The sequence below is a fragment of the Mustela putorius genome, unplaced genomic scaffold (genome assembly GCF_011764305.1).
Source record: "Mustela putorius furo isolate JIRA1106 unplaced genomic scaffold, ASM1176430v1.1 tig00003988_pilon_pilon_pilon, whole genome shotgun sequence".
NCBI classification, from domain to species: domain Eukaryota; kingdom Metazoa; phylum Chordata; class Mammalia; order Carnivora; family Mustelidae; genus Mustela; species Mustela putorius.
In genome coordinates this window covers 13,223,116-13,249,130 of record NW_025422127.1, presented here as the reverse complement: position 1 = coordinate 13,249,130, position 26,015 = coordinate 13,223,116, and the positions used below count along the sequence as shown (strand labels likewise).

Here is a 26,015-nt window from a genome sequence, read left to right as displayed (position 1 = left end):
CCCGCATCATGCTCTGCACTCAATGTTGAGTCCGCTTGAGATTCTCTCTTTCTCCTCCCTCTGCCTCTCACCCTGCTGGCACACTCTTTCTCATAAATAAATATTAAAAAATAAATCACAGGTATATTCTTATTTATGTTCCTTATTATGTTGCCTTGGTTTTTCTTCCCAGCATTCCATGTTTCTTATGCTTTCCGAGAAGTAAAGGACTAGGTTGGACTACAGCGCTATGGTGTAACTTCTCTCAGACCTTCTGGCCCCTTCCACCATTGCCTTAGAGAAATCCTCCTCTTGGAACTACTCAACAGGTAATAAAATGATATCTCAGTGTTAAGCAACTAGCCTGTGTCAGTGCTAAGTGCTTTTTATACTCACACGGTTTCAAGCTAATTCTTACAACACCATTAAAAGATGAGGAAACAGCAGTTCGGAGGAGTCTTGCAACTCTCCAATGCCACATGGCTTGAAGTGACAGAGGTGGGTCTCTAACATACAACAGTCTGACTGTAAAACCTGCTTTTCACGATAGCACATTGTTTTTCAAACACAATATGCTAAACACATGACACATATATTTTCAAAATGTTCATCTGAAAAGACACCTACTTTTTAAATGAAGGCTATCAGTGCTAAGATCGGGCAAATATAGCCACACCACACCGAAGTTATACCAAAGGATCACTGGGCCGGTAATCACAGTGCCTGTGACTGGGATCTAAGCCGGTTCTGGTGCTGAAACCTGACCTCAGGGAGTCCGTTTGTTTTGCCTACCACAGCGGTAAATTATGTGAACCCCCCCCACACCCGACCCAGGTTCTTAGGAATGGTATGAAATTATATCTTTAAAGAAATGGTAGCGTACCAAGTTCAGCTCTTCAGAATTTGAGAGAAAGTATTCAAAACCGTGTGTTGGTATGTCGTGGATTCCAATTTTAAGCCAAGTTTATGGCCTCTCTTTTCTGGCACACATTTTATAAAAAGCAAAGAAGACACATATTGTTTTCTGAGGTATTAACTTCACAATTGTAAGAAACTGAGTCTCTTGTCTCTGTCAAAGAGGCTGGTGAGACTTTGAAGCTCTATAACTTGTGAATGATATACAGCACACCTGGAGATGGTACCACAGGTATATGAAAAGCTGCAGGGTGAGGTGAGAGAGAAGTTAGAGAACTGGAGATTATATTATATTATATTATATTATATTATTTTAATTTTATGTCTGAAGAGGTAAGTTTTGAAGAGTAACTGTCTTTGTGTTTATGGACTCAGAAAGTACCCAATAATTATTTGCTTGACTAAATAACTTTTCAGAAGAGAAAAGGAGAGAAAATAAGATGAAATGATATCACGCGAATGAATGGTTGTACAGAAGAACTTTCAAACAGTCAAGACACTAAAACATTGGAAAAGGTCACTATTGGGAGGGGGCCCCCCATTTCCTCAGCAGTTATAACCTACGGGACAAATGCATGCCCCGGTGGCCTTGAGTGGGGGCTGTCCCACCTAGTGGCAGAGGGAGAAAGGAGACAGATGGTTTCTGGAGAGTCCCTTTATCCTGCTCTCCAAAGTGCAGAGATGGGTAGGAACATCCAGATGGCACTGCCAGTTCTGAAGGCAGGTGCTGCCACCTAGTGTTTGCTGGTCTCACCCTCAGTGGCACCCACCTGCCTAGGAAGCCCCAGTGACGTAGTCTCTGTACCCCAGCCACACAGACCTAAACAGCAAAGCCGTTCAGAAAACACAATCACATTAAATTATTTGTTGACGGAAACTATTCTTTTGAGAAAACTATGAGTCCCTAGTACAGCACTGAGATGTAAGAATCCAGCTTTCACTTGCACTTCTCCTGTGGTGACTACATGGGGGGCTACAGGTTACACACAGAAAACCTGTTGTGTATGACTTCAATATTAGTTTGATGTGGGTCCAAGTGATGGAAGGTTACCTTCCAAGTGGGAGGGGATTGCAGATCTGGGGAAGATTTTCTAACTTTTGGCATTAAACTAACATTGTCTCAACGGGAGTGGGTGCTTAGTGTGACTGAGTGTATCCAGACATAGGCTGTAGTACGACTTTATGGGAAAGGTAAAAAAGGCATTTATGCCATCAAAACCATCAAAATGACTGACTAGGGGTGCCTGGGTGGCTCAGTGGGTTAAGCCTCTGCCTTTGGCTCAGGTCATGATTTCAGGGTCCTGGGATTGAGCCCCGCATCCAGCTCTCTGCTCAGCAAGGAGCCTGCTCTCTGCCTGTTTGTATTCTCTCTATCTCTCTGTCATATAAATAAATAAAATCTTTTAAAAAAATGAATGACTAAAGCAGACAGTCTTTAAACCTCCTCTCATGCTAGACTCGGTGCTCCTTGAAAGTAGGGCTTTGACCATTGTGCCCTTTGCTAAGCATGGGGCCTGCTGAATAGCACGGATAGACGCTCAGTGAGTGTGTTGATGAATGAATGAATATATTCACTTAGAATTTCCCCAAAGAAAGGAAACTGGCCCAGATAAAAGAGTTATTTAACAAGTTGAGAAGGACAAGAAGATCAGCCCCTGACATTCAGAAACTGGCCTGGCACTCAGGCTATGTCATGTTATTCTCCTGTAGAACCTAAACTATCTCACAGAATTTGAACCTCAGACAAGGTTATTAGAGACCATGATAAAATGAGACAAAGCAAGGCCACTTCATAATTTTGTCTAAGCACACACAAAAATAAGGTCACTGTCCACCTGCAGAATACCAAACGTCACCTTTCAGCCAAAATGAAAGATTGCTACTGCTTTACAAATTACAGCTCAACCCCTACCTCGTCTTCCCAGCCAGACAGATAAGATTTACTGAGATACCCAATCAAAGACTCACCTTGCTGCCTGAAAGCATCCATTCAAGGGCAAAATGCTACTTCCTTAGATGCTATACCAAATCACCCAAAGCCCAAATCCTATGATAAGCTCTTTCTAAGACTCGCTTACTGGGACACTCCATGGTTCCCTATGGTCTGTGTTCTCCCTCAACTTCTTAACTACAGGACTGCTTCTGGTCTTTGGCTGAAGGCCACTGGCCAAGTAAATGCTAAGGGGAAAAAAGAAAGTATGCCCCGACTCCAAGTGCAACGTGAATCCCATAAGAATCCCAGATCCGTGAGGGTTGAGTTAGCTACAAAACACTTCTGAAAACAGGAAGGATCTTATAGATCAATACCCACTAACATTGACTGAAGCTTACTATCTGCCAGGCAATGAATGCACTCTACAGGAGTGATTTCATTGCATGAAGTAGGCATTATTATCCCCACTTATGGATGAGGAAACTGAATCACAGAGAGGCTGAGAAACCTCTCCAAGGCCAGCTAGCTGGTGCGTGGTGGATCCAGGTTCAACTTCGTCACCAGACTCCAGGGCCCATGCTTCAGATAGATAGGACTTTGAAGGAAGAAGAGAGGTAGGCAAGTATGTGTTCTGGGGGAAGGAGCAAGGCATGAGCAAAGGCACGGGGGCAAGAATACACAAGTTTACCTAACAAGCATCTTGATTCTCCTTGTAAGTTGCATAAAGACCTCCACAATCTCTGCTCCTCTCTCCATGTACCCCTTAGCACTGGTTCTAGTTTCCTTAAAGCTGACTCCCAGGGCCAGACGCAGGGTTGGAGGCAACACATTATGGTTCTTAAAGAAGCTTGGATTCTTTCACCTTAATTTTAATGATAAAAATGCTACAATCTGCCTCCTCTCCACCCCCTTGTTCCTCTCATCTTCTGAAAGCCTGTTGTGACACCGTTGGGTGTGGCCGGGGGTCTAAAATCAGTCCTTCACCTAATAAACACCCACTTACCTTTCATTTCCTGGGGCGGCTTAGGATAGCTTAGGACCCATTGTCACAAGCTATCACAGTGGCCTGAACTCCCCCTTTGGGGAAGCATATTGTTCTTGTTACAGTTCAGTACACGTCCTCCCTTCCTCCCTGCTAGACTTAGATTTTCATGAGAGCAGAGGCCAGGCTTGACTTGTTCACTTCCTGGCATGCCCCAGGACCTCCAAGTGCTGAACTTGAAAAGTCAGGGGGAGGGAATGGCAGGAGAGGTTCAGGGAGAAGCAGGGCAATTCCCTACCTTTCCTATTCCAAACTCTTGCTTCCTAAAGCATCACGATCCCTGCTACTATACTTTCTTGACCCCAACTCAAAACCATCCTCAGTCAGGTCAGATGTTGCCTAGAGAAATCCAACCATGCTCTGTCAGGTCTTTTCATTTTCACAGGAGTCTTTCATAAACCTCACCTTCTGAAAAAGTGAACCTTCTCCTCTGCTGATTTATCCAAGGTTACGCTGAGTCAGGCATCAAAGCTAGAAATATAACTCAGATCAGCAATTCCCAAGATGGTGCTTGATCTCCTTCTTAAAGGAATAAAGAGGAGGAACTGGGCTTGAACACTGAATTCTCTAAGAATGTTAATCAAATTTGAGCTTATAATGCCTGCGGCTTCCACATGTTAGCCAGAAAACATTAAAGCATAATGAGTCCTTCAGGAAGAGGGATTTTTTTTTTCTTTTTTTAAGGAGCAAGAAAATCCAAGAAGTACAATCTGGATTTACAATTAATATTGCAAAAAATGATTTGGGTTAAATCCTGGATTGTGATTATCCTAAACTGGTTTATCATAGTGAGGTTAGCATAAGCCTGAGTCAGAATCAGCTTACTGTATAACCTCTTGGTCGAGGGTACAGCAAAGCTAAAAAGCTGCAGGAAAACAAATGTCCTTGGCATTACCCTGTGTTCCAAACTCATGAGAAGCCACTTAAAACCAATGTTAAATTCTTAGCGACATCGCCACACAGTGAGAAAGTTCAAATGAAAGCCAAGTTCTCAGCCTGCAGTGTTGAAGAATGAAAGCCAAGCAATTAGAGCTGAGAAAATGATTACATAATCTTACAGCCGGCAACTTAACTCCGCAATAGCAAGGAATTTACTGTCTTGGTGTTAAGAATAACCAAGACATCTTTTTACCTGTGATGGGTCAGGCGTAGCTCAGTACAGGAAGGGGGCAGGGAAAGAGAGAGACCGCAGAGGTTCACCTCCCTCCAGCCTGCAGTCTCTGGAACGTGAGAAGTGAACCACCTCTGCAAAAAAGTAAAGCTTTCATGGATGAATTTAGAACATCTTTCCTGGATATGTAGGGCTCACGTCTCCTGTATATATTACTCACAAAACCAGGCAGCCCCTGATAATTGTGTATTTCCCATTTCTTTGAAATGTTCCTTTCTTCCGTCAGTATTGCCCCAAATGAGATGACAAAATTATTCATAGGAAATGAGGCAGGGCAGCTTGATTTCACCAAACCCTTTCCTGCATATAGTGCAAAGGGGTAAAAATAAGTCAACTCCTTGTGCTAAAGTTTCTAATAAAAACCAATATTTGACAAGGCTTTGTTTGTTTTTCCTTCCCTTGCTATTTTCCATTACCTTTTCTTTTTTCTTTTTTTTTTTAACAAGTACAGAATGTGTAATTTCATCTAGAAATAGACTTCATTTTAAACAAAATACAATGTTTATTTAAAACAGAACATCCTTCCCCAAGGAAAATGGACAATGTGGGGCTACAACACAACTATGTCTGCTGTTAGACTGTTTCCACTGCTATTCCTTGGCGACCTGGTGAGCAGCCTCAAATCTGGGATGGCCTAGGGACAGAACTTGTAAAGATGTCACATTTCTATACCATCAGAACTGCATTTCAACACACTGAGCCTTACCAACAGGCCAACATTTATACAGACTGGGACATGATTTACTGAATAAAAAACCTGATTTGTTTCCAAAGGTAAGCCTTAAAAAAAAATTAGATTCAATTAGCTAACATATAGTACATAATTAGTTTCAGGTGTAGTGTTCAGTAATGTATCAGTTGCTTATAACAGCCAGTGCTCACTGTATCACATGCCTTCCTTAATGCCCATCACCCAGTTACCCCATTCCCCCACCCACCGCCCCTCCAACAACCCTCAGTTTGTTTCCTATAATTAAGAGTCTCTGATGGTTTTTCTCCCTCTCTGACAACTTCCCATTCAGGTTTCCCTCCCTTCCCCTATGATCCTCTGCATTGTTTCCTCTAATTCCACTTACGAGTGAAACCAATAATTGTCTTTCTCTGACTCACTTATTTCACTTAGCATAATATCCTCCAGTTCCATCCATATAGTGATGGAACTAGTAAGTATTGATGTAAACTAGTAAGTATTGATGAAACTATTAAGTATGGATGTAAATAGTAAGTATTCATCTTTTCTGACGGCCGATTAATATTCCATTGTATATATGAACCACATCTTCTTTATCCATTCATCTGTCAATGGACATCTTAGTTTTTTCCACAGTCTGGCTATTGTGGACATTGCTGCTATAAACACTGGAATGCAGGTGCCCCTTTGGATCACTACATTTGTATCTTTAGGATAAATACCTAGTAGTGCAATTGCTGGGTTGTAGGGTAGCTCTATTTTTAACATATTGAGGAACCTCCATACTGTTTCCCAGAGTGGCTACACCAGCTTGCATTTCCACCAACAGCTTAAGAGGGTTCCCCTTTCTCCACATCCTTGTGAACACTTGTTGTTTCCTGACTTGTTAATTTTAGTCAGACTGGTGTGAAGTGATATCTCATTGGGGTTTTGATTTGTATTTCCCTGATGCTGAGTGATGTGGGACATTTTTTCATGTGTCTGTTGGCCATTTGTATGTCTTCTTTGTAGAAACATCTGTTCATGTCTTTTGCCCATTTCTTGACTGGATTATTTGGTTTGGGGGGTGTTGAGTTTGGTAAGTTCTTTATAGATCTTGGATACTAGCCCTTTATCTGACATGTCATTTGCAAGTATCTTCTACCATTCCATAGATTGCCTTTCAGTTTTGTTGACTCTTTCCTTTGCTGTGCAGAAGCTTTTTATCTGGATGAAGTCCCAATAGTGAATCTTTGCTTTGTTTCCCTTACCTTTGGAGATGTGTCTAGCAAGAAGCTGCCGAGGCTGAGGTCGAAGAGGACCTCTCCTCTAGGATTTTGATGGATTCCTGTCTATTTAGGTCTTTCAACCAGTTTATTTTTGTGTGTGGTTTAAGAAAATGGTCCAGTTTTCCCAGCATCATTTATTGAAATACTATCCTTTATCCATTGAGTATTTTTTCCTGCTTTGTCAAAGATAAGTTGACCATAGAGTTGAGGGTCCATTTCTGGGTTCTTTATTGTTTCCTTGATCTATGTGTCTGCTTTTAAGCCAGTACCATACCGTCTTGATTATCACAGCTTTTTAATAGAGCTTGAAGTCTGGCATTATGATGCCCCCAGCTTTGGTTTTCTTTTTCAATATTCCTCTGGCTCTTCAAGGTCTTTTCTAGTTCTATACAAACTTTAGGATTATTTGTTCCAGCTGTCAAAAATGTTGATGGTATTTTGATGGGGACTGCATTCAATGTGTAGATTGCTCTGGGTAGCAAGACATTTTAACAATATTTGTTCTTCCAATCCATGAAGGTGTCAATTTCTTTCTTAAGTATTCTGTAGATTTTAGAGTACAGATCCTTTACCTCTTTGGTTTATTCCTAGATATCTTATGGATTTGGGTGCAATTATAAATGGGATCGAGTCCTTAATTTCTTTCTTCTGTCTTCCTGTAAATGTATAGAAATGCAACTGATTTCTGTGCATTGATTTTATATCCTGCCATATTGCTGAATTCCTGTATGAATTCTAGCAATTTTGGGGAAGTCTTTCAGTTTTTCTATAGAAAGTATCATGTCATGTGTGAAGAGTGAGGGTTTGACTTCATCTTTGCCAATTTGAATGCCTTTTATTTCTTTTTGTTGTTTGATTGCTGAGGCTAGGAATTCTAGTACTATGTGGAACAACAGTAGTGAGAGTGGGCATCGCTGTTGTGTTCCTGACCTTGGGAAAAAGCTCTCAGGTTTTCCCCACTAAGAATGATATTAGCTATGGGATTTTCATATATGGCTTTTATGATATTGAGGTATGGTCTCTCTATCCCTACACTGTGGAGAGTTTTAATCAAGAAAGAATGCTATATTTTGTCAAATGCTTCTTCTGCATCATTTGAGAGATTCATATGGTTCTTGTCCTTTCTTTTATTAATGAAATGTATCACATTGATTGATTTGTGAATGTTGAACCACCCTTGCAGCCCAGGAATAAATCCCACTTGGTTGTGGTGAATAAGCCTTTTAATATACTGTTGGACCCTAATGTCTAGTATCTCAGTGAAAATTTTGGCATCCATGTTCATCAGAGATACTGCTCTTTAATTCTCCTTTCTGACAGGGTCTTTGTCTAGTTTTGGGATCAAGGTAACGCTGGCTTCATAGGATGAGTTTGGAAGTTTTGCTTCCATTTCTATTTTTTGAAACGGCTTCAGAGTAATAGGTATTAGTTCTTTAAATGTTTGGTACAATTCCCCTAGGAAGCTGTCTGGCCCTGGACTCTTGTTTGTTTTGAGTTTTTTTGTTTGTTTGTTTGTTTTGATTTCTTTGCTGGTTATGGGTCTGTTCAGGTTTTCTATTCTTCCCTGTTTCAGTTTTGGTAGTTTATAGGTTTCCAGATTTTCATTTCTTCCAGATTGCCTATTTTGTTGGCATATAGTTGCTCATAGTATGTTCTTAAAATTTTATTTCCTTGGTGTTGGTTGTGATCTCTCCTCTTTCACTTATGATTTTATTAATTTGGGTCCTTTCTCTTTTCTTTTTGATAAGGAAAGCTAGGGGTTTATTGATCTTATTAATCTTACAAAGGACCAGCTTCTACTTTCATTGATCTGTTCTACTGTTCTTTGGTTTCTAGTTCATTGATTTCTCTCTAATCTTTCTTATTTCTCTTTTCCTGCTTGGTTTAGGCTTTATTTACTGTTCTTTCAGCTCCTTTAGGTATAAGGTTAGCTTGTGTGTTTGAGACTTTTCTAATTTTTTGAGAAAGGCTTGTATTGCTATGTGCTTTCCTCTTAGGACCACCTTTGCTGTATCCCAAAGATTTTGAACACTTGTGTTTCAAATTTCACGAATTTTTTAAATTCTTCTTTAATTTCCTGGTTGACCCATTCATTTTTTAGTAGAATGCTCTTTAGCCTACAAGTGTTTTGAGTTCCTTGCAAATTTCCTCTTGTGATTGAGTTTCAAGTTTCAAAGCATTGTGGTCTGAGAATATGCAGGGAATAATCCCAATTTTTTGATACCAATCGAGACCTGATCTGTGACACAGTATGTGATCTATTCTGGAGAATGTTCCATGTGCACTCAAGAAGAATGTGTATTCTGTTGATTTAGGATGGAATGCTCTGTATTTAATCTGTGAAGTGCACCTGGTCCAGTGTTCATTCAAAGCCCTTGTTTCTTTGTAGATCTTCTGCTTAGATCTGTCCATTGCTGTGAGTGGGGTGTCAAAGTCCCCTATTATTATTATATTATCAATCTATTTCTTTAATTTTGTTATTAATTGGTTTGCATAATTGGCTGCTCCCAAGTTAGGAACCTTAATATTTATAATTGTTAGATCTTGCTGGCTAGACCCTTGAAGTACAATATACTGTCCCTCTTCATTCCTTTCTATAGTCTTTGGTTTAAAATCTAATTTGTCTGATATCAGGATTGCTACCTCGGATTGATTTTGATGTCCATTAGCATGATAAGTTGTTCTCCACACCCTCACTTTCAATTTGGACGTGTCTTTAAGTCTAAAATGAATCTCTTGGGTGCCTGGGTAGCTCAGTGGGTTAAAGCCTCTGCCTTCGGCTCGGGTCATGATCCCAGGGTCCTGGGATCGAGCCTCGCATCGGGCTCTCTGCTCAGCAGGGAGCCTGCTTCCTCCTCTCTCTCTCTGCCTGTCTCTCTACTTGTGATCTCTGTCAAAGAAATAAATAAAATCTTTAAAATAAAATAAAATAAAATAAAATAAAATGAATCTCTGGTAGTAGACAGCATATGGATGGGTCTTGCTTTTTTTTTTAATCAAAAAGATACCCTGTATCTTTCGATAGGCACATTTAGCCCATTTACATTCACAGTAACTACTGAAAGATATGATTTTAGTACCATTGTATTACCTGTAAAGTCCTCATTTCTGTAGATTGTTTCTTTCTGGTCTATATTACTTTTGGGCTCTCTCTTTGCTTACAAAGCTCTCTCTTTGCTTGCAGGGCTGGTTTAGTGATCACAAATTCTCTTAGTTTCTGTTTGTTCTGGGAGCTCTTTATCTCTCTTTCCATTCTGAAAAACACCCTTGCTGGATGAAGTATTCTTGGCTGCACGTTTTTCTCATTTAGTACCCTGAATATATCATCCCAGCCCTTTTTGTCCTACCAGGTCTCTGTGGATAGGTCTTCTGCCAGTCTAATGTTTTTACCATTGCAAGTTAAGGACCTCTTATCTTGAGCTGCTTTCAGAATTTTCTCTTTTATCTCTGAAATTTGGAAGCTTCACTATTATGTCAGGGTGTTGATTTATTTTTATTGATTTTTGGGGGGTTCTACCTGTTGGACTTGAATGCCCATTTCCTTTCTCAAACTAGGGAAGTTCTCAGCTATGATTTGCTCAAATATACCTTCTGCCCCTCTCTCTCTTCTTCCTCTGGGACCCCAATAATTCTAATATTGTTTCACTTTATGGTATTGTTGATTTCTTTATTCCTCCCCTCATGGTCCATTAGTTGCTTTGCCCTCTTTTCCTCAGCTTCCTTCCTTTCTGTCATCTTCACTTCTATGTCACTGACTCTCCTTTCTGCCTCATTTATTCTAGCCGTTAGAACATCCATTTAAGACTGCATCTCAGTTAAAGCATTTTTAATTTTAGCCTAATTAGATTTTTTCTGCACTAAGAGATTTTCTAATGTCTGTTATGCTTTTTTCAGGTCCAGCTAATAACTTTATAATCATTATCCTGAATTCCAGCTCTGACATTTTACTTATATCCATATTGATTATATCTGTGGTGGAGTGTATTACCTCTGGTTCTTTTGTTATGAATTCCTCCTTCTGGTCATTTTGCTCAGAGAAGAATGGATGAATGAAAGAACAATAAAAAATATCAACCATGACCCAAACAAAATACCCACTAGATAAATCTGAAGAGGTCAGAAACAAAAAAACAAAAGCAAATAAATGGCGGCGGGGGGGGGGGGGCGGATAATCTCCCAGGTGGACAAAATAGGGTGATCCACTTGGTCCTGGCTGTATTTTGGTCTTTTAAAAGACACAACTCCCCAATTTTAAAGAAAGCAATATGTATGAGTGTGTGTGTGTGTGTGTGTGTGTGTGTGTACACACACACTGAATACAGTGAAAGGAAGCCAAAAATTGAATATATCTATAAAATGTAAATGTAACAATAAAAGTTAATAAAGGACTTAAGAACAAAGAGTTGATGAAATAAGAAACAGGTTGAAAAGAACAAAAAGGAAAAAGAAAAGGAAACATTTAAACTGAAAAATAAAAGAATTGTGCGGAAAAAAAATCTTTGAATTTGATATATTATATACCCCTGGTGCTGGAGTTTTGCAATTCTGTGTGTTCTATAAACTTGGTATTTGCCTGATGTTCTGGCTAGTCTTCAGGGGGAGGTGCTGCTGTGCTGATTCTCGGGTATCTTCACCTGGGTGGAGCTGCAATGCCCCTTGCCAGGGGGCCAGGCTCTGTGTAGGCTGTTTGGGGTTGCTCTATGTGGCTTTTGTTCCCTAAAGGCTTTCAGGCCTTTAGAGGATGAAAATAAAAATGGCAATGCCCCACTCTCCAGCCCTGAAGGTGAAAGATCATGGCCCCTTCTCTTCAGTAAACCTTCAGTAAACACTTTTGTGTGCACCAAACTCTGCAGGCTACTGCAGTTCACACTCATGCCAATCCTCCTGGGGGAAGGAGGAGGGTTGCCATGGTTCTGACCTTTGCAGGGCCCCCACAGGGAGAGTGGCTGCCCCATCAGGCCATGGTTCTGGGTTTACAGCAAACTGAGTGAGAGCCCCCTCCTGAGCTCATTGACCATAGCTGGTTTCCCCTCTCTCAGTGCTTGGGAACTCTGCTGGCTCGGGCACCCTCATTCTCTCTGTGACCCCGGGGATCCTGAGATCACACTCTCTTACCTAGCATTCTGCCCGTTTCACCACCTGAGCACCTTTCAGGCAGGGACATCTTTCACTGGAGCAGACTTCTAAAGATTCGGGTTTAGGACCCTGGGGCTCTATCACTTTCCGGTAGCTGGCTTACAGAGACTCCCCCCACCCACCACCATTTATCTTCCAATATATCCTCTCAGATTCACTTCTTTGCACCTCCTACCTTGCAAAAGTGGTCACTTCTCTATTTGTAGAATTCCAGCAGTTCTTTTTCTTACATCTCGGGTTGAATTCATAGGTGTTCAGAATGATTTGATAGATATGTAGCTAAAATTTCAGGGACTGGATGAAATGAGCCCCCTACTCTTCTGCCATCTTGTCTCTCCTCCACAGGTAAGCCTTGATCCTCCCGTCTCTCATGTCTCTCACCTGTAAAATTAAGACATCTTTGGATAGCTCTCCCTTTTTTTTTTTTTTTTTGCCAACTAAAGATTAAAGATCAAGTCAAATGTCAAACTTGCTTCAAAACTTACTGTGGACATAGCAGGAGTGGCTGGAGGCTGGATGAACTGCAGGAAGCATGCTCCTCAGATGCATGTAGACACACCCCCCAGAATTGCTCCTCTGAGCTGGGGGAGCACACCGAGAGTAAAGGACACTGTCTGCAGGCGCTTGGCCTTGAACTGTTTTGGAATTTTCAATAGCAGAGTAAATTATTTTCTCACTGATCATTTGATTAGCTGTTGCTCACAACGACTTATACCAAGAACAAGAGACTTCCCCCCATCTGTAAGTGGGTTATATAAGAGTTAGAGGGAACAGACTTCTCAAGGGCCCATTAAGTTCGAGCTGCAAATGTAGGCTTAAGTAATGCAAGATGGAGATGAGACGCAGAAATCACAGAAACAAATATATGGCATACACAGACAACCAAGCCCTGCTACGGAAAGCTTTAATCACCACATGTAAAAACAATATATTCACATATCAAAAATGGCTCCAAATGCTTTAGCATCACCATAACAGTCTAGAAATGAAAGTTGCACTAATATAAAAACCTTCCTGTTCATCACCACAAGATTTATGAAACTGTTTCTTATAAACACATTTTTTTTTTACCCTGAGGCTGACATCAAAGTGTAAAAGAAAAATCACTATCAGCTGGAATTTGTTCAATGTATAATTTTAAAAATCATTTATTCATTAGCCTGGAGTAGGTTCTCTTTACTCTCGCCACGCATACTATATGAGGACAAGAGGAAAAGGGGACAGATGGTTGTGTCCAGTCTATTATATACTAATTAGGAGTTCTCAACTCAATCTATTGATCAAAATGAACAGAATTTTAATATCAATTAATGCCATACTATCACACTGAAAAGTTTATCAAAATTAGTTCTTCATTATAAAAGAATTGGCAGTACATTGTCAGACAAGAAAAACAGAAAAACAGAATTCTTTCTTACAATGTCTATTGCAATCCATTCTATTTACTACATCTGAGCCAACTAGTTAAGTTCAGAGTTCATACAGACTGCCTTGCAAACCTCAACTCTGGGCTTTTAGTCACACCTTGAGATAAGATCTGCACATCTACAAAAATAACTCCCAAATGCTACAACAGTTACTCTGTTCCAGTGACGGGAAGTGAAATGGTGTTAAATTGAAAAAAAGGACAGCCATATTGAAGGGATTACTGTAACCTTTTTTTTTTTTTGGTGTGTAAGTAACAAATCAAATAAAAAGATTTTCAAAATCTGAATTCCTAATGTCTCTAACATTGTTCTTTTGTGAATGAATCTAGAGCAATAGTTTGCTATCTCTCACAAGGTAGTCTGGTGACTTTTATTCCAATTATTTCCATGATCATCTCTGCATGTTTCTAAAATGGGCTCCTCATAAATATTCACAGCCTTTCATGTAAAGTGGCTCTTAATGTGCACATTTAAGTCAGGAAATCTTTGTTGCTGCTTGGTTTCAAAGTATTGTACATAACAGTTTCCTGTGTACTACTTACTTTAAACTGTACAGTTCCGTGTATTCTGAGCTACAACAAAAATATGGGGATATATGGCAGTTGAAGAACTACCATGCCTAATATTGGTCTATATGCTTCCTTTTTATGATTTCTAGATGTTCTCCCAATGCAAATGACTAAAACGAACAACATAGGCATGGAACATTGACTGGCTTTTCCCTGAAAAGTTAACCTGTGTTCACAATTTCTCACTCAAAACTGAATGAGGATAATGGAGAGAGAATTCAGTATTAGACTGAGTTAGGAAAAGGTTTTCTGGCAAGGCTTGATACAGGTGTCTTTTTCTTTTTCTTTTTTTTCAGGTAGAATCATGGAAAATCAAGGTGGGGAAACACTCAACCATCATATGGCCAATTCTTCCAACTGACATCTGAACTCTTGTATGACATTTCTGCCAAGTCATTGTCTAGCCTCTGCCAGAACACCTCTAGGGGCAGGATGCTGTTCCAACATTACTTATTCTTCTTTAGAACAGAATAATAGCAAAACAGATGGAACAGGTAAACAAACTTCCATTACACATGATTATGAACTGGATCTAACTTTTTAAGTGTTAGCAGATTGTCAATTTACTACTCAAAAGGCTAAACCAGATTTGTTCCAGAACCCCCTGCCTTCTGCAATGATTCAAAATGGGGAGATCCAACTTAAAAATGTGAGTATTAGGAATCGCTGTTGAATAGCTGTGTGTGGTAGGCGGCAGATAAGAAATCTTACAAGTAATTATTGTAGGGACCCCAAAGCAAAGGGAAAAATACATGTTTTGGCAAAGCAATAAGTGTTTCATGTTGAAGAGGCAGTAAACACTGTGTGGAGCAAGTCATGGTATGAGAATTCAAGAGCCCTGGTGGGTGAACTGTGGACTAATTACAGTCTGCAGCACTTGTCAGTTCTGACGTAGGAGATAAGAGAATGACATGAGCAGTCTCAGACTGCACTCTGCTCCCCTGGGCAATCAGAAGCTGGACATTCCACCTTGACTTTCTCCTTTTGGTTGGTCCGGCAGCTTGGAAATAACATTTTTATTTCTGATTTTTCCCAGGGTACTCAGCCTGCTTTGAGATTTTAAATCCCCGCTTTGGAAGACCAACAAGGCAATGTACTGATTGGTGGATAATAATGTCAGGATTCAATTTACAAAGGATCAATTCCTCTGAAGGGACGACACAGTTATGTCTGTTTTTTTTTTATTTTTTGGACATATATATGAATAAATATAACACACACGTAAACTTTACAGACTCTGAATGACCACGGTAATTGAGACTCAGCTGATTCACTTTTGAGTGCTACCTTTCGCCTGTGTTCAAATGGCAACGGTATCGTATCAATCTTTTACAAACAAGACTACGAGCAACGGACAAAAACAAAACAACAAAAAACCAACCTTAAAGTCAGTATGTCTTTTTATATGGAGGCCACTTTTTTTTTCATATCTGTTTCAAAAGTATCAGATAGTGAACATTTAGTGGCTAGATGACAGGAGAGCAAATCTTCCTGCAAAAAAAGCACAGAACTTCCTTGACCACTGAGATTTGGAAGTGAAATCAGTAAAAGTCTATTAAGTACTCAGGATAGATCTGGTTGGCATCAAACACCACAAAGATCTTTGGGTCCCAGGTATCATCCACACAGCTGTCATATAAATTCACATAGCTCCCGTCTTTGGAAGGAGGTCGCATGTATTTGGAGTCTCCGTTTATGTAATCTCCAATTAGCACTCGAGCGAGAAACATAGATTTATACGTTCTAAACAGATGCCGCTGTTGCAAGCTTACGCCATGAATTTGGAATGTGTTTCCATGTTTTATGTCGTCTTTGCAGAAGCGACTGGAGTAAATAGCATCTCTAGCAAAATAGGTTCCTTAAACAAAAAGGACCAAGAAAAAAAAAAAGCCAGGATTACTCTGAAGAATGTATGAAACACAATCAAAAACACTCTAATTGTTAGGGGAATAGACACATGGAATCATCGAAGGAAAACAGATGTGGAATTTCCTTGTCCATAGATCTCTGAGAGAGAACAGAAATCCATGGATAAATTTTTTATAAATTTTTATACCATTCCATGCCATCAACACCCTCCCCTACTCCCACCAAAATGAAGTGACCAGACTTCTGTTTTGGAAAGAAAGCTTACAAAGAAATCCAGTATGTAAGACACAGACAAACTGTTCCTGTGAGTAAGCGTGTGGTGAGACCTGAGTTTGAGCTGCTTGGGTCTCCCATTCATTTCTATTTGCCTCCACTGCCTTCCTCAGCCCGCGGCCCTGGTCCAGCATCCACCGGCACTCTGCTGAGCACAGTAAGAGTGACTGGTCTGCAGAGATTACTTCAAAACCCAAGAAACCACATTATGTTACAGGGTGACAAGTCAAGAATATTTCTGGAGATAATAGAACCCAATAACCACGAAAAGGGCTTCTGAAGAGTGTAGTACTGTTCCTATCTGAGCACTTCAGAAGAACAACTTCACACAGGTTTGTCACCGAAATCTGAAAACTCAATAAAGCATCAACTCTTCCAAAAGGGGAGGCGTAGGAGACTGACATCATGAAGGCAATATTTACTCTAAAAAATTTGGGAAATGAATCGCCAAGTCTCAGATTATGCCGTACTGACAGGATTAACAGCAACACTTTCCCCATCCCTGTACAGTTAAATCAATAGAATGGCCTTTTTGGTAATTATTTTTAAAAACTAATCTACTTTAGGAAAATGTAGCATGTTTCCATCCTAAGTAGTAGCCAGCTCTCTTGCGGGACATAAGGTACAAAGCAAGGACCAAAAAAATAAATGCCCATCCCTATCTTTTCTCCTCATCTCTCCCCATAATTTCCTTGAGTCATGGGCATAAAATGGAGAGCTTGGACTTTCACAACATTAGAGAAAGGTGATGAATTCCCCATTATTCCTCATTGCTCGTTAATATGGCTACTTACCATTTTTGAAAAATCAAAACAAAAAGTACTAGTACCTAGACCTGTCCACATACAATGAATGCATTTTATAGTTCTCTGTATATTTGATATAAAACAGTTTATTACAGAGACTTACCCATGGAAAGGATTTATACATGGAAATTAAATTTAATGCAAAAACCAGCTAATTCGGACATGATTGTCCCACCCGAATGACTGGGACTGGGGGAGTATTTAATCTGAAAGAGGTGTCAAAGTCTTACTTCTACCCTGTACATGGAGGAAGTGGCTTTTCTGTGGCTCAGAAATTCTGAGGGTGTGCGAGGAACCTAATAGAATAACTTTTAACTTAATGACTATCAAACTCCTGACTTACAAAACAATCTCTAAAGAGAGAGGAATCTCTCAGAGGACTCCAATGAGACCTGGAATTCTGATAATTACCTTTCCCAAAGAGAGCACCATGGATACCATTTATTCTCCAATCGAAGTTATGAATGCAAATTGCTTCCACAAATTCGCTGCTGGTACCATGAAAGAGCATTTGTTCATTAATCTGAGGCACGCCTCTTTTTTTCTTGAGCTGAGCCTTTTTCCTAAAAACACAATACACACAGGCACAAATCACACAGAGAAACAGGCCATAAGTGACAATTACAAGTTTTCAGAAGAGCCAAGTTCAACACAAAGGGTGAAACAGAAAATACTTCCTTAATGTAAACCATAAGTGGACAAAGCAGCTCTGGAAGAGAAATAATCTCGAATGTTTTTGAATACATTATCATCTTACCAAAAATTATTAGTTAAAACTGATACCTAAGACTGAAAATTATACTAAAAACTATAGATATCCCAGATGATGCCCCATCATAGTGAAGATTTAACTGATTGCCTAAACCAGCCAAGCTTTACAGATGCCTAAAAATGACACTACAAACAATTAAATAATATAAAGTTCACAGTCTTTATTTATTCTTTTCTTTTTTTAAATTCAATTAGCCAAAGTACAGTGCATCATTAGTTTTTGATATAATGTTCAATGATTCCTTAGCTGAGTGTAACACCCAGTGCTCACCATATCATGCACCCTCTTCAATACCCATTACCCAGTTAACCCATACCCCCACCTACCTCCCTTTCTGCAACCCTCAGTTTGTTTCCTGGAGTCAAGAGTCTCGTGATTTATCTCCTTTCTGATTTCTCCCCATTCCATTTTAAATACTGAACTCCTTCAGCAGGGACCATGCCCTAATCTTTTTATCTCCAGAGACTAGAAAACATTGGTTAGGTTAAAGTGAATTTTGTATCTTAGAGCTGGGAGGAACATGAAGCCATCCATTTCAAACCACTTCCCAATGGACAAACCTCTTCTTACACATAAAAATATATTCAATGCAGGATTGACTGTAACAGTAAAAAACGAACAAACTGAAAACAGCCTCATATAGCATAGCTTCCAGGCCCTTTTCTTTCCTGGACAGCATTTAGTTGACAAGAATCTGCTGGATATCTTCTAATTTACAAATGTCAGTAAGAAATAGAAGCAGAGTCCAGATATCATCAGCCAGCACCAGCTCTCCTGGCTTACCAGTGGCATCACTTTGTAGTTACTCCAAACCTCCAATTCTCAAACCAGACCTCTTTTTGGCTGGCTGTATTTGTAAAGCAGACTTATAGACCTAATGTAGTAGATTGATTTCAATTAAACTTTATCTTGAAAGGCAATTTTTTTAAAGATGCGTAATTCATAAACAACATGCAACTTAGTGACTTTGTGGGGGAATGACAGTTGCATTTAAATGAGAGAAGTGGAAATTGTTTTTCTCAAGGGTCATTTGGCAACATGTATCAAAACTTAAATGTATGTGGTTTGGTCTACTGGTGACAGTCTTTCAGACCATTAAGCATGAAGTTACAAGAGTGTGCAGTAAACAAATATGTCCTTCAGAAAAACCCAGCATGTTTTCACTGAGATCAAATTTGCTTTCTTTTTCAGACCTGTAGGTACCACATTTTTTTTTTTTAATGATACACACAGGTTGCTGTTCCAAGCAAGGAAAATATAAGAAAAAAAAAAGATAATCAAATCTTTTTGACTGTTTCAATCTTCCAAGGTCTTTCTGACTCGTGACTCATTCACACAACAAATAGGCTACCCTGTCTCATGTTAAATCTTTCACAAGTGTGATAAGCAAGCCCTCTACATTTTCATCCAAATTACTGATAAAACTATTGAAGGGCTCAAGAAGAAAGCAAGCATGCCACTCAAGTTACTCTCAGCCCAAGACTTTTAACTGGGTATTAATTTTTCCCTTTGAACTATCACCCAGCATACATTTCTCTATCTTGCATCCAGTAAAAGAACGTTTGTCAACCACTTTGTAGAAAAAACCCAGTTATACCGTCTAGGGCCTTGGTCATCTACCACTATGGTAATTCTCTTATTTAGCTGGGCATTTGTGAATCTATACTGTTTTTTTCTAAGTAAATATTTTAGTATACATCTTCCTAAGGTCAAGCTTTACCAACTGTAATGACTAGAAACCACTCTAAAATTAGCATATTCACCATTATACTTCTCAGGCACAGATTAGAATAATTTCTGGTTTGAAAATTCACCCGAATCTCTCATAGTGTGAGCGCTGAAAATCTGCTCAGTCACTGGATTGGACGTGGCATATATCATATCCCTGTAGAAGGCAGAGTGGGCTAGGGTAGGCAAAGCTTTGCATCCCCACAGCATAGTTAATTCTAGTACCAACTACTAAGGCACCTATGAAATGTGGAGATTCGTGACGTACTGTGATCTTGGGGTTCTGGAAAGACTAACTTTGAGCTCCGGGACCTCTTGGGCTGTAGCTAAAACCTTTGAGGAACATCACAGGATTCAAACCACACCAAGTTCTTCATGACCCTTCCCACCTTGATCCAATTCAGCCATTTCTGAACTTCTGGAAAATACGGCAGCACCCACTTCTCAACGATATCTTAAAATTACCCACCCTCTCAGAGACTAGCCAAAAGGACTAAGTTGCCATGTGCACTAAATTGCAACAGGAATAAGTTCGAGCTCCAGACCGAGGTACGTTTGCCTAGGTTTAGACCAGTGTTTCTCCATGCTGGCTGAGCATTTGAATCACTTGCAGAACTTGTTAAAGACACAGGTGTCAGAACACAGAGGTTCTGATTCAGTAGACACAGGATGGGCAACAGACATCACCTTGTGTTAAAGAGCTCTGCAGGTGATTCTGCTAGGTGGCCAGGGCTGAGAACCTCTCATCTGAATCCACACTCTTCATGAGATTGCAGCTTTCACTGCTCTTAATTCCTTGCTGCCCCATCCTTCCCAACCCTGGATCAATCCAACTGCTTTCCCTCTCTGCTCTAAATATGGACTGCTGAAATAAATCATAGAACATACCTAGGTTTCCACTCCAAATCCACATATTCCAACACCAACAAAGCTATCAACACTGATGGAAATCCTATTGTTCCCAGGTTAGTTCTTTCTCCCTCATTTTCCACACTGGCCATTCCAAATCTCTTTCCCCCATCTCTCCCTCTTATCTACACCTCCCTAACCCTTCATTCGCTGTAGGCTACCTCACTTATTTCACCAAAGACAATGAAAGTTTCAAGAAGGAACCCCATAACGTAACCCCCTCCTCATCCCCTACCTCTACTTATCTATAAACATGACTGGGCCACCCTCGTCTAGCTCCTTCTGTATATTCTAGTATATTGTTTGAATTTCACCCTATCATACCTCTTTAGGAGCCTTAATACATCAATTACCTTTCCTTTTCTCTTATCCTTTAAACTCTCCCTCTCTGGGTTTTTTCCTACTGTAATTTGCATGTGTTCAGATCCCTCCCAAATCCACAGTATCCAACTTCTCGCATCCCTCTTCTTTACTGCCAAGCTTCTTGGAAGAGCTGCGTACATTTGTTGAATATTAACATAGCCTCCACCAACATGGCTCTCATCCAGGGTACCAGTGACCATATCGCAAGATCTGAAGGACATATTCAGTATCATCTTACTTGGCATCTCTTTTGTATGTGATCCTGAGGATGACACCTACTTGCTTAAATAACTTTCTTCCTTTGATTTCTAACTCTACCTTCTATTGGTTTTCTTCTGCCTTCTGTGGTTGTTACTTCTCAGTTTCTGCCTTGAGTTTTCCTCTGTCCACCCCCTGGTCCTCTTCTTTTCTTAATCTACATACACTCCCTGGTTATCTTATCAATTCTATGGCTTCTACTACCTCACATTTTCTAATAATTCCAAAACCTTTATTTCTAGTTTACACGACTCTCCTGAGTCATCACACGTATATCAACTACTACTTCTGCCCATTCCTCCCTAAAGACAAAGACCAAAATCTATTCCTGCCCATATTCCTTTAGTCAACCAAAGTGAGTCAGAAACTCTGGAGTTATCTTTTCTGTTTCTTTACTCACACCACTGAACACATTAAATCATCATTCTACATCCTTAGTATCTCAAATCCATCCTCTTCAGTCCAACACAGCAGATGCCACTTTGGTTCAGGCCACACAATGTGTCTTGGTTTAATTACTGAACAATTTCCTAAATTGGTCTCCCTGGTTCTACCTGTGACTCCTTCAAATCAACATTTCTCAACCTCCACACTAGTGCCACTTTGGGCTAACTAGCTGACACCAGTCTTAATTCCCCATCCAACCACATGACAATTAAAAATCATCTCCAGTCATTGCCAAACATCCCCTGGTGGGGAAAATAACTTCTTATTGAGAACCACAGCTTTAAACCCCTTCTCCACAGTACAGCCTGATATATTTTTTTTCTAAAATGCAAATTAGATTGATCATTCTTTTCCTTCATGTTCTATAATGGATTTCTACTGTCCAGGAAAAAAATCCAAACCCCTCAGTTTGATTTATAAGGCCCTGCACGGTCTGCTCCTGCTAACTCTCTGACCTCAATTCCAGATCAATCCAACTCAAGTAAGGCTACTGAAGAAAATCACAATGGCTCTACTATAAACTCCTGTATGCCCAGCCTCTTGGCTACCTTTCTACCTTCTTCTCTAATCATTCATCTTAATTTTAATTTTTATTTTTTTTAAGATTTTTAAAATTATTTATTTATTTGGCAGAGAGACAGAGCGATCACAAGTAGGCAGGGGAGTGGGGGGGAAGCAGGCTCCCTGCTGAGCAGATAGTCCAATTCGGGGCTCGATCCCAGGACCCGGGGGATCATGACCTGAGCCGAAGGCAGAGGCTTAACCCACTGAGCCACCCAGGCACCCTTGAATTTTTATTTTCATTTCATTTCAATTATTTTCATTTTATTTTCACTGGTATTCAATTTCATTTTCATTTCAATTTATTTCATTTCAATTGCCTGGCTCCTTGTTCAAATTATGGTCCTGTACCCTGTTATGTCCCAAGTGTGCCTAGAATACCATCTGACACAAACTAGGTGCTACAACGTATTTGTTGGAAGAGGGGAGAGAAGTAAAAAAAGGCCTGGACAACATGGAAACAGATGCCTGAGGGACTTACGTGGGCCTCGCCACCTGTATAGTGAGTCAGAGGTTACACGATGATGAGAATGAGTAGGATTTTAGTTCTTCGTGGAGATGTCAAAATAACAGGCTGTTCTTACAATGAGACCCAATATTTTCTACTGTCAGAGCAGGTAACAGGTTCATTTACCATCACAGATTCCTGCAGACCAACTTTACATAAAATCATGAAGGGCATTGATGGAGTGAAACCATTTCCAGTAAAATCCCCAAGTATACAATGTTTAAACAAGGGTATTCACTGGTACCACTAGGATTGAATTGAGACAACTCAAATTATGAGTTCAATTATTATTGAACTCTATTTCAGAGGCCTGATTAAGAACAATGAATTAAGTTTTCATCAGACCATTTTAGAAAAATCTCACTTTATTCAATGAGAGAATAGAATTAAAGGGGGAGAGAAGCCTCCATCTTCCTTGACAAAAGGATCATCCAACAGGAACCCAAGAAAACTTCTACCCTCAGCTAAACTCATTATTGTCAGAAATGAAAGTTGGCTTGGTTCAAATACTCAAGACTAAAAAGAATACACACTGAAAACTCCTTGTAGTACCATAAACTGTTATGGCAGTAAAACTGGAATATACTCAGGCCATATTACTACTTATCAGAAGCATGAAAGAATTCCACGAATTGTTACCAGACAGAAGTCAGGTACGTGGGAATGAAATGAGTTAAGGTCTGCGATTTGCTCTGAAATAGTTTAGCAACAACAATAATAGAAATGAAGAAGAAAGATTATGTGCAGTAAATCCTAACAGATTAAGTCAGGATGATGGATATATTATATTATGTATTACATTCATTATATTAGACTCTTATTATTTGAAATTTTCTTGAGTAAATATTAAAAGTCTGCTCATATTTAGGGGCGCCTGGGTAGCTCAGTCAGCTTAGTGATCTACTTGTGATTTAGGCTCAGGTCATGATCTCATGGGTCCTGAGACAGAGCCCCACGTGTGGCTTTGCGTTCAGCTGGGAGTCTGCTTGAAGATTCTCTCTCTCTTCCCCTCCCCCACAATTGTAGGCATGTGTGGGCACGTGATTTCTGTCTCTAAGATAAATACATTTTTCAAAAAGGTCTGCTATATTTTTAAAAATTAGAAATTATGTATCATAAATCTAATAAAAATATTTTGGGAAGCCATTGTTTTAAATAGTATTTGTTATTAAAAAATATAGCACAGCAGGTTAATTTGGACAACACCTTTAAGTTTTCTCTAATGGGCTTTATTTTTAGGGTAAACGTATACTGAGCAATCCAACACGTGGTTCCAATCTTAATTAAGTAGTCAACTAAGATTTTAAATCTACTGCATATACTGGGTCTAGCAGGATATCTGAAGGTGTATTTTACAATGTCCTCCAAAACAAAGCAAGCAAATGACTACAGTCAAGATGGTGCAATTGCTTTTTCTGAAAATTCAATAATGTTTCCAGAGATTCTAAGTCCACATAAAGGGCTATGCCAACCAAAGCCACACCAACAAGCCTGAACAGTTTACTCAACTCCCTCCCGTTTCTGACTGCAGCCTGACGCAGAGCTCTGCCCCTCAAAAGCCACAGTGCTGCAAGTAAGCCTGGCCTTGACCTCCAGGGTGGCTCTCTGTCACCAGCCTTCACCCTGTCCCCCACGGAGCGTGCTGACGTGGAACACTGAGACACACACACAGTTGGCACAACAACCACCAAAAGACAACGTAGGTGAACACTGGTGCTTCGCCTTCTCTAAAACTCCAGAAGCCTCAGAGGCCAAAGAGAGAGCCGGGGCCAGATGCCACCTCACCTGCAGAAGAACTCCCACAAGTCCAGGTTTTGAATTCTCTGGATTCTTTTAATTCTGCCACGGTCCATTGTTTTCCCAAAGAGACTGGCAACCTCGTTATACTCGTGTGTTTGACTGTGCAAAGGAACCAGCTGAAAAAAAAGTTTGCATAGTTTTACAGGGGCCCCTTCTGTTCCCGCACAGGGCCGCTGGCCAGCCCCACTCTTACCTGATAGGGCACGTCGGTGTTCACATTCTCCCAGTGTGGGGGCATGGGGATGGCCTCATTTTCACAGATGTAACTTTAAATGGCAAAAGACACAACACAGTATTAGACGCTGGTGATAGTGATAGTTGATTCAATTCCACCTTTTCTCCAAAGCTTAATTTTCATGTTTGGGTTATTGTGACAAATGCAATTAACTAAAGCCCTTGGTTCTTTATTTTCAAATATTTACTCAATGTCTCCTGTGTGCTGCATTTTGGGTGCTGAACTGACAACTTTGATGGAAAACAGCCAATCTTGAATAACATCAAAATTTCAAAAATGGTTGTTTAATTGTCATGTTTTTCTAAAATTGCCAGAAGTTCTTTAAAATATAAGGAATATTTTAAATAAAGGCATTTCCAAGAAGAAAACAAAACCTTTGATTAAAAAACCTCCTCTTTAACAGATTGATATTGCCTATCAAATAAAGTCCAAACTCTTCAGCCGTATGTTGATTGTCCTTCAAGCTCTAACTCAAACCTAAACTTTTCTCTGTTGACTGCCCTCTATTCCCCCCACACAGCCTGTGGTAATTCACCTAGTGTGGCCAGTGAAACTTTGAAAACCTGCCCACCACGCTGAAGCCCCCGGATGGGAACACAGAAAAAGATGGTAAGTTGGAGAGCTTCATGGCAAAAGGCTGAAAAGAACATAATGATCTCCTGGGGACTGGAGATTACTAGAAGAAAGTCATAAATTTCAAGTTTTTCTTTAGCTTCCTTTTTAAAGCTGACTGTAATTTTTAAAAGATCCTATAATCATACGTTTTAAAAATGAGTATGTATGAAGAAGCAGACAGTGAACAGTTTCCTCTCTCTCCAATTGTCACCTCTTGCGCCAGCTATAAGTAATCAGGTTTTTTTAGACTTCAGTGTATTATTCTTTCAGACTTCTTTAGGTTATCACGAACCAAATTTTTACACAAATGATAGCAAAAACAGGTTCTTTGTAGCCATTTTTTCCCCACTTATTATGTTCTTAAAGATCCTTCTGTATCAGTAGGTAGAGAGCATCCTCATGCTCCATCCCTACCACAAAACCTGGCCCAGGGTAAACACTCCATACAGGGTGGTTAAATGAATGAGGGCAATTGATTTTGCAGGTGCACAGAATTCTATGGTACAGATGAACCATCATTTCTATAAAAGGTCCCTTGTTGATGGTATTCAGCTTGTCTTTGACTTTTTGCTACTGTTAAGAATGCTGCAAAAAACAAGGTTATCTGTTTGCCATTTTACACACCCACTAATGCATCTGTAGGATAACATCTTTGAAATGGGATTCCTGGGTCAGAGAACATATTTATTTAGGATTCTGACAGATACTGTCCAAATGTCCTCCTTGAACACTGGATTCAG

At 39.9% G+C, this 26,015-nt stretch overlaps 2 protein-coding genes across 12 annotated transcripts in view; both read right to left on the bottom strand.

The window, feature by feature from the left end:
- The window catches only part of CRACR2A (calcium release activated channel regulator 2A), a 196,594-nt gene extending 183,719 nt beyond the window's left edge, over window positions 1–12,875 (bottom strand). Inside the window, exons 1-2 of the mRNA XM_045071733.1 lie at window positions 12,621–12,875; window positions 12,311–12,516 (exon numbers count right to left, since the gene is read on the bottom strand). The gene's annotated coding sequence lies outside the window, so the exon portion shown is untranslated. The remainder of the gene's footprint in view (window positions 1–12,310; window positions 12,517–12,620) is intronic.
- A 147-nt stretch (window positions 12,876–13,022) lies between these two features.
- PARP11 (poly(ADP-ribose) polymerase family member 11) overlaps window positions 13,023–26,015 on the bottom strand; it is a 43,504-nt gene continuing 30,511 nt past the window's right edge. For 10 of the 11 annotated variants that reach the window (XM_004778283.3, XM_004778284.3, XM_004778285.3 and 7 more), the window contains 4 exons: window positions 24,619–24,691; window positions 24,411–24,541; window positions 17,491–17,642; window positions 13,023–15,989 (listed from right to left, as the gene is read on the bottom strand). In XM_004778283.3, coding sequence (XP_004778340.1) covers window positions 15,673–15,989; window positions 17,491–17,642; window positions 24,411–24,541; window positions 24,619–24,691 — 673 coding nt within the window. In that variant the 3' untranslated portion in view covers window positions 13,023–15,672. The remainder of the gene's footprint in view (window positions 15,990–17,490; window positions 17,643–24,410; window positions 24,542–24,618; window positions 24,692–26,015) is intronic. The other variant, XM_045071736.1, reaches the window with a different exon arrangement.